The following is a 15,079-nucleotide window of genomic DNA, read 5'->3' as shown; positions in this document are numbered from 1 at the left end:
TTCCTCATTCCATAACCCAAGCTACCCGTGCGTGCGAGATGCTCGAAACTGCCCTGTTGTGCCAGTGTGCGTGAAAGAATGTGGCGTGCGAGAGAGGAGGTGACTGACCGTCTTTTTCAATGGAGTTCTGTTCTCATGATGGAAGAAAAAATGGAGAGGGAGCGGGAGAAAAACAAAACAACAACAACAACAACATAGATCCAATAAGCGCAACTTTTGACAGGGTTTCCAACTTGCTCAACAGAGGGGCAAAAAAAGGTATTCGCCTTCTGTGTGCTCGCTGATTGTGCGAGCTCGTATGCCTTTCCGCGACGCAGTGACGTCAGTGCATCATCACTCATGCGCGCTAGGGGCAATGAACCGCAGAACCACCACCACCGCTACTCTTTCGCCGCCTCGGTGACACGACTGGATGTATTATCTGCACTCGTTTAACCTCTACACGGAAATCCTCTATTTTTTTCCCCATCGTTTTTCTCTGCTTTGCTGAAAAAAAAACACCTGCCCTGTTGCTGCGCCTCTACACCGTACATTCGGTGTGAGCGCACTCGAACGGTACTCACCCACCTTCACTTTGCATCTTCCCTCTTTGTACACAATTCTTTCTTCGTGACCCTCGGTGTTTTTTGTTTAGCCGCCGAATCCACGCCGCTTCGTAGAGCAAATATCCACTCACACTTCTCGTACGCAACACCCTCTTTTGCTTCACTCGCTCGCGCTTTCAGCGAACTCTTTTCCCCCCCTCTTTTTTGTAGCTGGGTTCCCCCTCCTTGCCTCTCATCCCCCGTGCGCAAATGCCCGCTTGTGCTGAACACACCGCTTTCGGCGCCGAGGACTTCAAGATCGATGGCCGCTTCCTCTCGAGTATGGCGTTCCTTTGCTCTCCAGACAAGCCCGTGGAGACGTCGACCGTGATTGGCAGCTACGCTGTGAATGAGATCTGCGTCTCTGACGCAGAAACAGCGGATATCAAGATGTACTTGGGCACGCTGCGCAGCGCTGGCCAGGCTGCGTACGTTAGAAAGGTGGCGGCGGAGATTCGCCTTGCTGCACGAGCGGAAGGCGATCAAGCTGCTGCCGAGGCCGCAGATGCCATGGAGGCGGAGTTTTGCCGCTTAAAGAAGGTGTTTTTCCCTCGCGTTCGCTCTTTCATTGTTGTCCGAGTTGATACGGGCAAGTCAGTGGGGCGCATTGTGACATTCCCAGACCAGATCTCTGATGACTACGGCAACAACCTTGAAGAGCGCTCTGAGCAGGGCTTTAACCAGCACAAAGTCAACCAGTCCCACGTTGCGGACGCTCTGAAAACGGTGTACATGGGCCATGGTCAGGGATCGGCATTGGCCCAAGTCTGCGCCTGCGCCTCTGGCCGCCAGGTCATCGTCTTCGACGGCACGACTCTCTCGGATTTGCTCGTGCACAACGCCGTGCAGCATAAGTGCGTGAAGTTGGAGCCGTTGGCTGATGATGAGGCTGAGGAAGATTGGCACATCATTCACTACCGCACCGAGGCGTCGGCCAAGAGGCAAGATGCCGCCGCCAAAGCAATCATCACTGCGGCACATAAGATCGACGCCGAGGAAAAGGCTGCCGCCGAGGCCGCAAAGGAAGCCGAAGCGAAGCTGAACGGAGACATCAACAATAAAGCAGCAGCAGAAGAAGAAGAGGACAACCTCGCTGAGGAGTGGCTCAAGAAGTGCGAGTGGAACACGATCGGCGGCATCATTCCTGCCGTGGCGCAGAACCGGTTTCTCCGCACTGGCCGCTACAATGCGAAGGCACTCAGCGACATGATGGTGGACCACACCGTCTTGTTGCAGGCTTCACACGATCCATACGCGTAGGAAAAAAAGGGGGTACATCCGGAACATGAGACAGGGGCAAGGCAAGTAACGCGTGGCGGTGTTACGAGTTCATGAGAAAACACACTCTTATTGAGTAGAAGGTAGCGCATTTGTGTGTGTGTGGTGTGTGGAGCATTGGGGAGGGGACTCCGCAAACGATGAGTATCAAAGGAGACACTGCAACGTGTCAAAAACTACAGGCGCGCTTCAATGTATTCTGTGAGGCCACACCCCAGCATGCCCAATTGAGGAGGAAGAGTAGTTCGTTCTTGAGCGCTCTCACCTCTCCCCCTTTCTCCTCCTCCTCCCACACCCACCACGCGCCTCGCGGTGTTGGTACGCCCTCTTCACGCGTCGCCTCATACACTCGCTCTCACGCTCGGACTTTTATGTCCCCCCCCCAACCCCGATCCCTTTCGTTTTTCCGCGTCCCCCACCCACCCACCACCACTTGAATTGCCTGTCTTTGCACTCTGCCGATCTGATTAAAGTTTTTCCCTTCGATGTTTTGCTCTCGTTTTTTTTCACCTCTATTGTACCGTTCTTTGTCTTTTTTCTTTTTTCTGGCGCTGGATGAGAGAGAGCGGGGGGGGGGGCGGACAGGAAGGGAGGGAGGGGGGCATCCCCATTCCACCCTTTATTTTTTCTGACCAGCCCCTCCCCCCCCCCTCTCTGATCATGTTAATTCTCTCTTCTTTTCCCCCGCCCCTCCCTGGCGGCCCCCTTTTCTTGTTCGCTTTTTTTCGTCGTTCCCCTTTTCCTCGTTCTTTCTCTATGAAAAGATTACGTATGGTTGCTTTTTTTTCTTTTTATACATACATAGTACATCCTTTCCTTTTTCCTCTTTTCGACGTTCTCATTTCTCTGTGCGTTAGCAGGAGAGTACGAAGCGGAGGCAGAAGACAGAAACAAAAACGCACGCGCATACACAACATGTATAATTGTATGGATCTCTGTTTCTACTCTCCCCCTCCCTCCCTCTCTATACATATATGCGCGTTTTTCGGACGAATCGACGTTTACAACATGCCAACGCACAGGCGAAAGAAAAAAAAATGGTGATGAGTACAAAACATGGAAAAACAAAGATGCGACGGTTCGAGACCTCAACCCCCTCCTCCCCCCCCCGACTTTCCTCCCCCTTTTCCGACATTACAAAAAGGAATAGAAAATAAAGGGATAAAAGGTCGACCAAGTATCGATCATCTTATGTTTGCTGAACGTCCTCTTTTGGTTTCCTTTCGTTTTTCTTTTGTTGTTGCTTTGTCGGTTGGATGGCGGCGGGGGAGGCTCACCCCTTTTTTGTTATTATCAATATTTTGTCTCGTCTCACTGTCAAGCTGGTCTCTCTCTCTTTTCCGGAGTGTGCGTGTGTGTGCATATGCCATGGTGCTTTATCTATTTCTATATGAGCCGATGACTCGGTGATGGCGATGGGCGAGGAGATTTTGAAGCACAGGAAGGGATAATGAGAAATGAAAAAGGCTGATCGAGATATCCCGTTTACCGGTCGACTTCTGCGGCTCCAAGCGTCTGCCTTCCTCGCCCCTGTTTGCTTTTCTTGAATTTGGCGACATACGCATGTGTCTGTGCTCTGTACGACTCGGTAAGCCTTGGTATATATATATATAGGTAGTGCATCAATTCACGTGAACCCCATGTCTCCCCCTTTTATGTATCACGTGTGCCGTATTTCCCTTGGCTTTGTAGGTGATGTATGTCCCCTCTACGCTATTCACGGCTTCTCTATTTCTATCACCTGAACACATAAATGTATATGTATATATAGGTGTGTGTGTGTGTCCCTCCTCCGCCCCCTCCCCTCTTCTCTCCCTCCCTCCACTCCGGGAAAAGTAAAAGCAGAAGGACCACATAAACAACCAAAACGACGTCAACAGCATCATCATAATTTTGTTGATTGCACCGTCGCAGCTGTACGCGTACACACGCACCTCGCAACGCTTTTGTGGGTTTGCTAGACAGTGTCTAGTAAAGGTGAAGTGGATGGGGCCCCAAAGAGGAGAAGGGGGATAAACTGATTGTGATGAAGCAAAGAACCAGGATAGTAAACGGGGAGGATAAAAGCGAGCACAAAACATTATCCGGAGGAATCGCACCGACACATGCGCTTGCCCCCTTTCAACACATACAAATGTGTACTCGCTTCTCCCCTGTTCTTCTCGTTCTCTCTCTTTTTTTATAGGGCTCTTTTGGTTTTTCCCTCACGTTTTTTTGTTGTGGAGGGACGGAGGTGTGTTTTTGTGCGGGTGTGCATGCGTGACTGTACTCGGACTAATATGTTTCCTCCCTTGTGCTCCTCTTCCCTTGACTATGAGTAAAAAAAGGCAGCATGGAGAAAGAAAGAACACCAATCCGCCCCTCCCCCTCCCCCTCCCCCACCCCCACTACGCCCCCTGTTCCACTCCCCCCGCTCTCTCTCTTTTCTGTTGATGAGTGCGCGAAGCCTATTCGTGACACTACATGGGGTAAAGATGAGGAAAAAAAAGCGCTTCTGCATGAATGGATGGGAAGCACCAGAGTCATCGCAGACCGGCGTAGAGGTGTATCGAGCGCCGAGGAGGAAACTATATGAGCGCTGTCGGCTTGAGGTTTACGGGGGGAGGCGGGGAGAGAGATTCACGTGTGTCACGCCAGAGCAGGGGCACTGGTGCCTTATCTCAGGAAGCGGCGTTGCAACCGACAAAATCCAAGGGTGACACGGAAAAGGAGTGCTTACACCAACACGTGCGAGGGGGCTGGATCCATGTTTTTTCCCTCTCATGTCCCTCTGTGGATGACTCTCCATTTTTGCTTTCCTTTCTTTTCGCTCTCTCACCGACATCCCAGGCGACTAGGAAGAGGGGTAGCCTTAGTATTTTCTCTCCTGTTTTTCGGAAGTAGGGGAGAGTGAGTGGGCAGGTGCTGCATGCAATACTGGGAGAGAGACGACCAGAGATTCACGTACACGTACACACTTTCAAAGAGGAAGGTGTCTGTGCAGACTGCGTGTGAGCAGCGCTGCGACAGAACGTGCCGGGCGACATACCTTACCACATTGGCCCTGCGTGTGTGTCTGTGTGTTGTGTTTTCCCCTTGGTCACACATTTTCAGCAGCATTCCCTGTTGACCATCGCATCTATCTCCCCCTCCACCCACTGCGGAAGGGGTGGGTAGGTGATCTCTTTCCCAAGGTCCCGCTTCACCCACACGCACATATCTGTACCGTGCCATTTCGACTCCTCAGAGGACGAGTGAGAGCGTGTAGACGCGCGCGCGCGCACGCACACGCACACGCACAGCACAAAATGCCCTCATATGTATACTTTTGTAGTTCAGTCGAATTGTGCTGCTAACTTTCACAGCGGAAAAGCCTAGGCGGCCAACTTCCCCTCGCCCCTCCCCACTTTGGAGAAAAGGGAGTGCACAAATCTTGCCTCACTTTGTAGCATCTTGGTAACCAGAAAACTCTGATATCTTCATGAGTCTTTTCCATCGGCTCCACGGCGCGCGCTGGTGTGCGCTGCGGCAGCAGAGACGGCGGTGCGACGGTGTGCGGGGCGTATTCGCCGCTGCCCCACTCGACCGCGGTGACTTGGTGTTGTCCGTGCCACTTCGTTACTCCTATATTACACATTTAGGATCCCCATGCCAACGTGGTGGTTCTTCGTCAGCTTCGTTCGAAACTGTCGAGGGTGCGCAGCTTTTGCGCCGGTGCAATCGCGGCGTGGCCTTGTTTCCGGAGTCGTGGGCGTGGCTGCAGAGATTCTCCCTTGACGCTCCCATCGAGCGTGTGTCGCTGAGTTGCGCCATCTCCTGCGAAGCTGCGCCCGAGCGCTCCTCTCGCGTATCGGGGGTGATGTCGCTTGCTCTTTCTCCGGTGGAGGCCGCCGTCGCGACATCTGTGGCACTGCGCTACTTTTATGCGCACGCGCTGCACCTTTCACCTGCGACGCGCAGCGCACATGGTATCGGCCCAGCACCACACGACTTGTCCGATCGGTTTGTTGCAGGTCTACCCTTTTCCGAGTACCTGCGATGGGGGCTGGAGTCTTTCTACAGTGACGCCTCCTCTGCGGAGGCACACTTGTGTCTTGAGCAGTTGTCCTGCAATCTCCGCGACGCTATCTTGACGCACGCCAGTAAAGTGGAATACGGCTTTCTGGACGAACGCCCGTCGTTGCTCGACACGGTGCTTTTGACAAGTCTCTACTTGGTGCGTTCTCGCGTGCTGCGAGTGCCGCTTTTCTCCAGTGTGCCAGGCAAACCAGATAGCAGTTGTTCTGTGTTCGCGCCAGGGCTGGAGTCGCTGAATCACTGCGGGGATTCACCGTCCGCGGCGGTTGTCGTTTCAGCGGCGCAGCGGTCCGTCGTGGTGCGCGCCATGCGGCCTATTGCTCGTGGAGAAGAGATTACGCTCGACTATCGACACACATGGGTGAAGAACCGAGAAAGTGCGCGGTATCCCTTCCAAGGCGGCACATTTCCTTCCGGGAATGAAATCTGCATGAGTGATGATTGGGCGGCGCGATACCTCATGGAGGTACCGGGTGGGTGAGCTCTCGTGAGTAGGAAAGTTGAGAGGGCCTGGACCTGCTGCTCTGGTCCAGTGGGCAACCCTGCTAAAAGCCTCTTGTGACGTCAGCTGTTTTTTGGGGGTACAACTCCTGGTCTTCTATGCAGTAGCTGACCGAACCCAACCCGACCAATGCTGAGGCGATGGAAAGGTGCGCTGCTTCTCATTGTTTTTTTCTCGCACATAAGTTAACCTACACCCCGTTTTCAGAGAAGCTCGAAGCGGCGGCAGGTGGGAGAGGGGGGGGGGGGGGGTTGTGAGGTTGTGGGGTGAAGCGGCTCACCAAAGCCAGGGGAGTGGCTTTGTTTAATAACGCCTTTTGTACTACTCTCGCTGTCTTGGTCTTCGACCCCCACCGCGGACGCGCGCGAACCTCGACCTCTCCCGTTTTGCACGCGATGTAGCCCGTTCGTTCTCCGCCGGCTTTGAGGTTTTCCTTTCCTCAGCGTCTCAGACACTGATTGCCCCCCACCCCCCCTTCTCACAGTCTTTATTGGGAATCTGCCTCACAAAGAAAAGAGGTTCATTCATGACAAGCTAGAGCAGGGACGCATTGGTGCTAGGCTCTGCGCACCGTGATGCACATGACCGCGTGTATCCGTGTCCAGAGAAAATCCCCTCGAACTGTTGTTCGCTGTTAGCCACCCCATTAGCGCCATTTTCTCTTGAGAAGAAAAAAAACCCGCACAGACAAGTACTGCGGTAGTGGAGGGAATCAAAGGAAGGCTGCGTAGTTCTCAATCGGGACACTCTTGATCTCCTAGCCACCGGCATGTGGTTCGTGGAAAATGTATCACGGCGCTCGCGGCACTTCGATGAGGTCAAATTCGCAGGAAAAGGGATTGCAGGTGGAAGGATGTGTGGGTCCCTCTTTGAGGAGGAAAGGAGCGGTCAGACATCCAATTTGACAGCGGGGCATCACAGAGTGAAGACGAGTGTCGTTTGTTTTCCATCTGCCGTTAAAAAGGTACGCCGACGCAGCTTCGCTCCACCCACTCTCCTCAGTTCTGCGGGGGAGTTTTTTTTTCTCCATCTTGATCTCTGCAGTATCGATAATTTTCATTTCCTCCTCCCGAATGCTGGAGGCGAACTCGACGTATAGTGTCTCTGTGCAGCCCCCACCCTGCGGAAAAGACCGGCAATCCCTTGACCATCACCAATGGCGAGTCATCTCTTGGGGCTACAGGGCCACAGACCGATAGGGAGTGGAGCCGGGGGTCCCTTTCCTGCTGCGTATGTGGGCAGCTGGACCCTGGATAGGGCGGCACCGGGTGTGGCGTGCGGCAGTGGACCGTTTCATGCCATCCATATGGCATGCCATTGTGTTGGTGTGACTGGAGCGCATCCGTCCCCCGGGCCTGAGTGCTGAGTGGTGGTGAGCCCGAGACACCCCTCGAGGAAGTGGTGGTGGGGACAGTGAGCACGAGGTGGACGGCGCGGTAGGTATAATGAAAGTGTCTACGATGCGACCGGCGAGGCCGGGGTGGTGAGGGTTGGATGCGGGAAGGTTTCTTGGGCGACAGTGTGGGTTTCCCTGCAACGCATGCCCACCGCTGCATCTCTGCTGGCGAAAGGGGCCTGTGACAGCCCGACAGGAGTAGTAGTGTCTCCAGGTCAACTAGGAAGTTGTATAACGGAGGAAACCTTGGTGAAGCAACAACAACAACGACAAATGGGAAAGCGTGAACAGTCTGACATTAGTTCTTCTTTTCCTCTCCCCTACAAGGTGTTTGTCCTTCTTCATGTGTTTGTGCCACCTTGTAGTTTTTTTTGTCTTTTTTTTGTTTGACGGTTCCCCCCCTTCCCCCCACAGACACACACAGCCCGTCTCCTCCCTGGGACTGTTTTTTTTTCTCCAGCTAAGAAAGCCGCGGGCGAGGAGCCCGTTGACCAGCATGGCCCCACCACCCCTCCCCGCTGCGCTGGTTCTCTTGAAATGCTGCACTACGAAATATTCCACCATGTGTGACCCCTATTATCATGCGTAGTTGCGTCTGAAAGCAGCGCCCCAGAGTGTGGACAATCCTCACTGCGGTCTTTTTTTTCCGCCCTCTATTCGGGGAAAAAAAACGATGAGGTGTCATCTGGTTTCTCTCTCCTTCTCTCACCGCGCATTATGGTGTTTTTTTTTTTCGCAAGTGGCGATATATCTGCACCATACGATGCACGCGAAGCTACTCGCACCACTGGCGGGTGGCCGTATTCAAGCGGCGCATAAGTTCCCGCAGTTGCATCTCCAAGCGGCACAGCGCTGGCTCGTTACACGGCACCGGCAGTGCAATCTCCCTCTGCAGCTCTTCCAGCCCAGCAGCGTCGATTTTGCTGGACGTGAGCTGGAAGCTGGTCGCATTGTGGAGGTGCGGGGAGATGATAACTCACTAGTGGCACTTGGTTTTTACGAGCCGCAGCTGCAGCGGGTAGATGTGTTTGACATGACTCCAAGCTTGTCAACAACGTTGCCGACGATCAGCGAAGACTCGTTCATGGCCCGCGTGCACGATGCGTGGGAACGTCGTCGTCGTATTCTCCCGCAGACACACAGCAACACGTATCGTATTGTTAACGGAAGCGCGGACAGCCTGCCGTCCCTTTTCGTGGATGTGTTCTCTGAGTGCTTCGTGAGAGTGGTGGCAACTTCATTCGGTGCAGAGCGGCTAGTGCCCCCTTTGCTTGACTTCCTGTCGCGCCGCGGAGCTGAGGATGTGCTTTTAGACACACCGACCCTCGGCGATGCAGTGCGCGCGTCACTCATAACGCCTACCCTCCCGCTTCCCCAGATATACGTTGAAGGTGGTGTGAGCCACATGTGGCTTAAACGCGACATGCGACTACCGTCGACGGAAAACCTTTTCCTAGTCAACACAGCCCACCGCCGCACCCGCCGCATGATGCGCGATGTGGGGAAGGGAAAGCGGGTCCTCACCATCTACGACCGAAGTGGGTCGGCCTCGATGAATGCGATCATGACTGCGAAGCACGTTACTGTCGCCCATCGTGAGGAGACGTATCTGGAGTGGGCGCGGGCAAACCTCATCTGCAACCACTCTGCCTCCGTCTTCAAGACATGCGAAACTGTGTGCTGTGATCCCGCAGAATTGCATCTGCGGCACCAACAGGACGTTGTGTATATGGAGTGTCATCCTAAATTCCTTAGTACCCACAGTCAGTGGGTGGCGCTTGTTCAGGCGCTCGCAACCAACAAAGTTATTGGTATTGGTACAATTCTTGTCTTGGCTCAAGAAGAGGCACCGCTGGGTGTGCGCGATCTCCTACCGCGTCGCGCGGTTTTTTATGGCGGCGACGAAAGCAAAGCGAACGAAGATCGTCCCATGACGCGCCGTCCTCTCGCTGATGTCATACGCGACGCGCTGGAGAGGTGTAACTTGAGGCTCAAGTTTCTGCGCGCATTCTCAGTCGCTTGCGACTACCCATTGCTGCCGGAGGAAGAGAGCCCATCGTTTTCACAAATATACCTTGTGGAGGGACCTGTGCTCAATCACGTTTTCCGTGCGCCACCTCCTTGCAAGCAAGGTAGAGACCATTGATAAGCCGCTGTAAGGTTATGCAGTATGTCTTCCTCGAGCGTCAGTCCTCATTCGAGGTGCCCCCCCCCCTCCTTCTCTTCCCCCTCCTATCCCTTCCGCTATGGTTCGATGGGTGGGGAGAGCTAACTCTGTTCCCTTTTGGCGCGCCTCAGCCGCGTACGCGCTCACACTGAAGCCATCGACTCTCTGCGTATTTGAGGATTACTGAGTTCTACTCACGCACATATTTTGTGGAGTAAAACATCGCAAAAAAAAAAACGAGGAATATAGACAAGGCCGTTGTGTGTGTGTGTGTGTACTTGCTGCCTAGGCTCTCTTCAAGTTTTTGTTTGGCTTTGCACCTGAAGGGTCAGCAGCGCCATGCGACAGTCCACTTCGCATTGTACAAGTGTGTCTACTTATATTCTCCCGACATACACCTCTTGGTCTCTTCAGGGGAAGGAGGGGTTTCATGAGCGTTGCAGATTTTTGCTCGTGAAGCCACTCGGGAAAGAAAATCGTTCATGGACTCCTTCTTTTTTCTTTCCTTCCTTCCTTCCCCTTGTCTGGTGTTGGGTAATTCTCTCAGTGGTATCAATAACAAAATTTGGAAAAAAAAGGGGGAAACGTATGTGTATATTATTTAGATAAGAGGTGTGCACACTCACGATCGCTTTGTCCTTCTTTTCTTTCCCTCCCCCCCCCCCCTTCTGCACGCGCCTTCATGACAGACTGGAGGACAGAAGCGTCGCGCGTTATTCGAGCCTTCGATGAAGCGCTTGGACGGCCCCCTTTTCCTGTGGAGGCTTCCGATGACCTTGTACTCAAAGCACACGCAGTACACGCTACAATTGAGACCGTCGTTTCGACTGGTAAGCTGAAGGTGCTTGACGGCGTAAGCGAGGTGACTACGACGCTGCCCGTCCTCTGCGCATCCCTTGCGGAGGGCTCACCAAACCGCACGCCGTGTTTGAAGCTTTATCGTCCCTTACTGCTGGCGGTGGGTGAGGTCATTTGTTTCTCTACCTATCCTATCTCCTACCTGCTGCGAGACGCTGAGCGCTTGCTTGCTCCTCGAGTGGATTCTGTGTCGATTCGACCATCTGTAAACTCCGCCGCTGCCAGCAACTCGACCGCGGCATGCAGCGCAGTGGCTCATGATGCCGCGGAGGTGGACAATGAGGTGACACTCTTCAGGTTTATGGTGCTCACGCGTACTCTCACACCAGCTTATATGCGAAGCTTTCTACGCTTGCCGGCGCTCGACACGGTCTCTGGTGGGAAAAAAGCCAACAAGAAAGCAGGCAAAGGCAACCAGAAGAGCCAAAAGGGAGCATCTTTTGGCGACGATCACGGTAACAAAGCCCCAGTATCTTCACACAGACCTGGATCCTTTGCTGAGGAAGCTCACGGTGTTGGTTCCAGAAACTCGACTGTCCCGCGCGCCCTCTTGCGCGCTATGATTGACGCACCACTCCCCGAAGAGTGCCGTGCCGTATTTGAGCTCTTTGTCGATAACACCTCCAAGTTTTTGCACTGCGTCGCAGGGGATGGAGATCTAGCAGAGCGTATATTGAATGTCTACGCGACTCGCATCGTTCCAAAACTGAAGCCGTCTTCTTTGCTCCCTTGCCTTGACGCGCCGTTGCTGGACTACTACGTTGACATTGTTGCAGCCTCACAGCATGCTAGATATGCCACCTTGCTCACCAGCCCGGAGCTCCGCAACGTGGCGCTCCAAACGTGGGACCTAGCACGTCTCCGCCGACTAGGCCGCGCAGCGGTCTCACGGAAAATCGAGGCCCACGATGCCATGGCGAGCTTGGTTGTGTATGTGTTTCTGTACCTCATCTACTGTAGTCTCGCCCAAGATCATATTTCTCCAGCCACTACTTTGCCGTCTTCCCCGAATGCTCCAGAGACGGAGGCATGCATCTCTGTCACTGAGACGTATCTGATTACTGCGGTCTACAAGGCAAGTAAAGCGGTGTTGTTTGGTGACGGAGTGCGGTCAGCATGCGAGGCGGGTGCTTTCGCGTACGCGCAGTCGAGGGCCGGTGTCCTCCTCGTAGAGGGTGGCGCTGCACCGCCTGCACTGGAACCCCTTCAGGTATTCGGCGCACTTCTTCTGACTCGGCCGGTAGCAGCGGCGCTGTGGCAAGGAGGCTTCGGGCTGCAGTGGGATGACACAGAGGACGTGAGGGCGACAGCGGGGGAAATCGCGACATCGGCGTCTTTGCTGGAAGCACTCGTCGTCAGTATCCTCGCAAATATTTCGAGAGGCCCACCAAACGAAGGCCAAGCGGTCTACTCATCTTCAAAACAGCAACAGAAAAGCACACAGGGTGGCCCTGCCAGATCGAAGGGTAAGCAAAGGAGAAGTGCTGGCGGAGGCGAGAACAGCTCTCGCACCGACGTCGTGTCGTGCTCACCAATTGGCAGACCACCCGAAGACGCTGCAAGGAATCCTCCTTTACCACCTACTCCACTTTCGGAGCTGCTTTCAAATTGCTGTATCTGTATGCTTTTGATAATACTGGCACGTAGAGGGACAGGTGCATCAGGCGATGAGGGCTGCACATCTGCTCACGCTGGGTACCCCCAAGGCGCATATCTGCTTGACTGCATTATTCGTGCGTACGCGTATCTCCTGCAACACCAGTCACCGCATCTCAACGCCGCCTTGTGGGACAACTTCAGCGTTCTCCTTACGTGCTGCATGTGGCAGTGGGCATTAGCTGTGTCGTGCGGAGACACCGCAGCCCTCGAAGAGGCCTACTTGCCGTCCATGGAAAAACTTTTGAGTTCTCCGCGGACGACAACTGTGCTGACGGCACTCACAGCGGATACAGGCAGCATTTTGTGGTTGTCGCCCCTCTTGCTTCCCGCCAGCCTCTCGCAGCAAGACTCTTCGAATCCGGCCAGGAGGGTGCTGTCGCAGGCGCTATGGGGTTCTCTCTGTCGTCCGCTGTGGATGGCTGTCGTGCATGCCGCAGTTAGCGCAGATAGCCCGGGCGGAGAAGCGACGGCACCTGAGCAAACGCCAAAGGCTGTATCTACGCCTTTGAAGCGGCAGTTACACCCCGTGTGTGATGGCTTCCTGCTCGGTGTGCTGTGCAGCCAGTGGAGTCACGCCGTCCTTGCTGACGTTGCGGAGTGCCTGGCCGCAGCTACAACCCGACGTGGCGATGGGGCATCCCTGGTAGCTCGTCTGTTTCACATGTGTGCCGACGACGCATGTTCACGTACGGTTGCGAAACCCCCAGTTTGTGGCGTGACGCTGGAGTATGTTCCCGCTTCGCTCTTCTCGCATGGGCTACATTGTTTCCTGAGTGAGGTGAAACGGTGCCAGGAGAAAAACTCCTGCACTGCCGAGTTGGCCAAGCAGCGAGAGTGTGAAGAGAGTCGTCAGCGTATACAGGAGAAGGTAGAGGGCATTCGCGCACTAGCCGAAGCCGACCGTATCTTCCACGAAGCAGAAGAGGCAAGGCGCGCTGCAAGGACGGATGCGCAACGGCATGTGCGAGAAGAGCTGGAACGCCGACGTGCTGCACATACTGCTCGCCTCCGCGATGAGGCGGCGGCACTGGAGCGAAAGCGGCTGGTCGCACTCCAGACACTCCAGCGCAAAGCGGAGGAAACCCGCCTAGAAGCAGAAGCGGCGCGGAGGCGGCGCTTTATGTCTTATAAACGCCGCCTGGAAAGCGAATACCGCGTGTCGACCTTCTTGGAGCATCTGCAGTTATCCTCGGCCCGCGTGATGGAGGTACGGGAACAGCTGCGGACGGTAATGGACCGCATTACGCCAGATGACCTCCTCGAGTATTTAGTCTCTGGAGTGGCAAAGGTGCCTGCGGACATGCTCGACGACGCCGACGACGAGCGCGTGGACATCGCACACACGACTGCAGATGGGGACACCGTTGTTGGTGACAAGCAGGCACCAGTGGGTGAGTTGAACCCAAAGCGGAAAGCGCCAGAGCCTGTGGCGCACCTTGACAGACCCTTCGAGGAGTGCCACGGTTTCTGGGCAGATGTAATGGATGGTGCCTCGATCAATGCCAGGACTGCACACCAGGATGGCGCGGGCAGCAGTTCTCGACCGTTAGGAGAGGTCGGCGCAGCGCAGCCGATGGGAAAGGTAGACGCCCCAAGTCCTGCTACAGATCGCATCTGCTCTTTCCACGCTCGCATTGCACCCTTGATGGATCTTTTCTGCTACGATGACGGAGATGAGTTTGGCCGCGTCCCTGATAGGCTCCCTTATCTTCGTCTGCGAACGGCATCTCGTGTGTGGCCGGCAGCAAAGATACAGTCACTTGGGTTCACAGACGTTCACGAGGCCTTTGGGCGGATGGGAGAGCGTGGCCTGGTTCGTCTTTACGACGGCGTTGTGCAGCTTACTCTTCTGGGCTTCCGCTATCACTACCCGTTCCACAACCCAGAGGGAATGCTGGAGGTACTCCTTCGCGAAGCCCAAGAACATGCCCGAGCGCTAGCGGGGGCGCGGAGGAGCTCACTGACCCACAAGGACGCTGGCGATGAAGGGAGCGAGAGTGACAACGACAGCGTGGTTGACTGTAGCGAGAGTTTGTCTCTCAGCGAGGATCGACTACTGCCAGAGGTCGAGTTCGGTATTTGATCCCCCCCCCCCAACTCTGCGCTCGGCTCACTGCTGCCCCGGGCCGCTCTGGCTGCTGTTGTTTCTCCACACGAGGTACTTGTGCGAAGATGGAGCTCGACGAGCGTCCCATCATCAACGGATCAAAATCAGCGAACGGTATCACTTGCACGATGTTTTGTGTAGAAGAGGGAAGATCGGAGGCGGGGTACGAGGGAGGGGCGAGTAAAGTATAAAGCTTTTAGTCTGTCCCCTTTGGTGAGCAGCAGTTTGATGCTTTCACATCGCGTAGCCTGCGATACCTGTGGGGGGTCTGGCTCCTGTCTTCCCATCCCATTGCTCCTCGTCATTATTATTATTGCGCCGCCGAACTGCCCTTCCCCCTCGCCCCCCCCCCCCCCCCAACCACCACCACTCATTGCGCACTTCTCCATCCTGCCCTTTCATTTTTTTTCGTTTTTGTCACGGTGCCCCTACTATTCTGTCTCACCGCACCTTCCATGCTCGCATTCTTCAT

General features: G+C 54.7%; 4 protein-coding genes across 4 annotated transcripts; all 4 read left to right on the top strand.

Annotated features, from left to right (window-relative positions):
• Nucleotides 1–794: 794 nt before the first annotated feature.
• On the top strand, nucleotides 795–1,844 carry JKF63_03016 (uncharacterized protein; the record flags this gene model as incomplete). Its single annotated transcript, XM_067899038.1, has 1 exon — nucleotides 795–1,844. The coding sequence occupies one exon, from the start codon at nucleotides 795–797 to the stop codon at nucleotides 1,842–1,844; it is 1,050 nt and encodes a 349-aa protein (XP_067755482.1).
• A 3,478-nt stretch (nucleotides 1,845–5,322) lies between these two features.
• JKF63_03015 (uncharacterized protein) lies at nucleotides 5,323–6,399 on the top strand (the record flags this gene model as incomplete). The annotated part of the gene is made up of 1 exon (XM_067899037.1): nucleotides 5,323–6,399. The coding sequence occupies one exon, from the start codon at nucleotides 5,323–5,325 to the stop codon at nucleotides 6,397–6,399; it is 1,077 nt and encodes a 358-aa protein (XP_067755481.1).
• A 2,180-nt stretch (nucleotides 6,400–8,579) lies between these two features.
• Nucleotides 8,580–9,962, top strand: JKF63_03014 (uncharacterized protein; the record flags this gene model as incomplete). The annotated part of the gene is made up of 1 exon (XM_067899036.1): nucleotides 8,580–9,962. The coding sequence occupies one exon, from the start codon at nucleotides 8,580–8,582 to the stop codon at nucleotides 9,960–9,962; it is 1,383 nt and encodes a 460-aa protein (XP_067755480.1).
• A 703-nt stretch (nucleotides 9,963–10,665) lies between these two features.
• JKF63_03013 (uncharacterized protein) lies at nucleotides 10,666–14,583 on the top strand (the record flags this gene model as incomplete). Its single annotated transcript, XM_067899035.1, has 1 exon — nucleotides 10,666–14,583. One exon carries the CDS (start codon nucleotides 10,666–10,668, stop codon nucleotides 14,581–14,583), a length of 3,918 nt encoding a protein of 1,305 aa, XP_067755479.1.
• Nucleotides 14,584–15,079: the final 496 nt, after the last annotated feature.

The sequence above is a fragment of the Porcisia hertigi genome, chromosome 30, assembly GCF_017918235.1.
Source record: "Porcisia hertigi strain C119 chromosome 30, whole genome shotgun sequence".
In the NCBI taxonomy this organism is placed as follows: domain Eukaryota; phylum Euglenozoa; class Kinetoplastea; order Trypanosomatida; family Trypanosomatidae; genus Porcisia; species Porcisia hertigi.
Note: the sequence above shows the minus strand (reverse complement) of the source record. Positions and strands in the feature narration are given on the sequence as shown.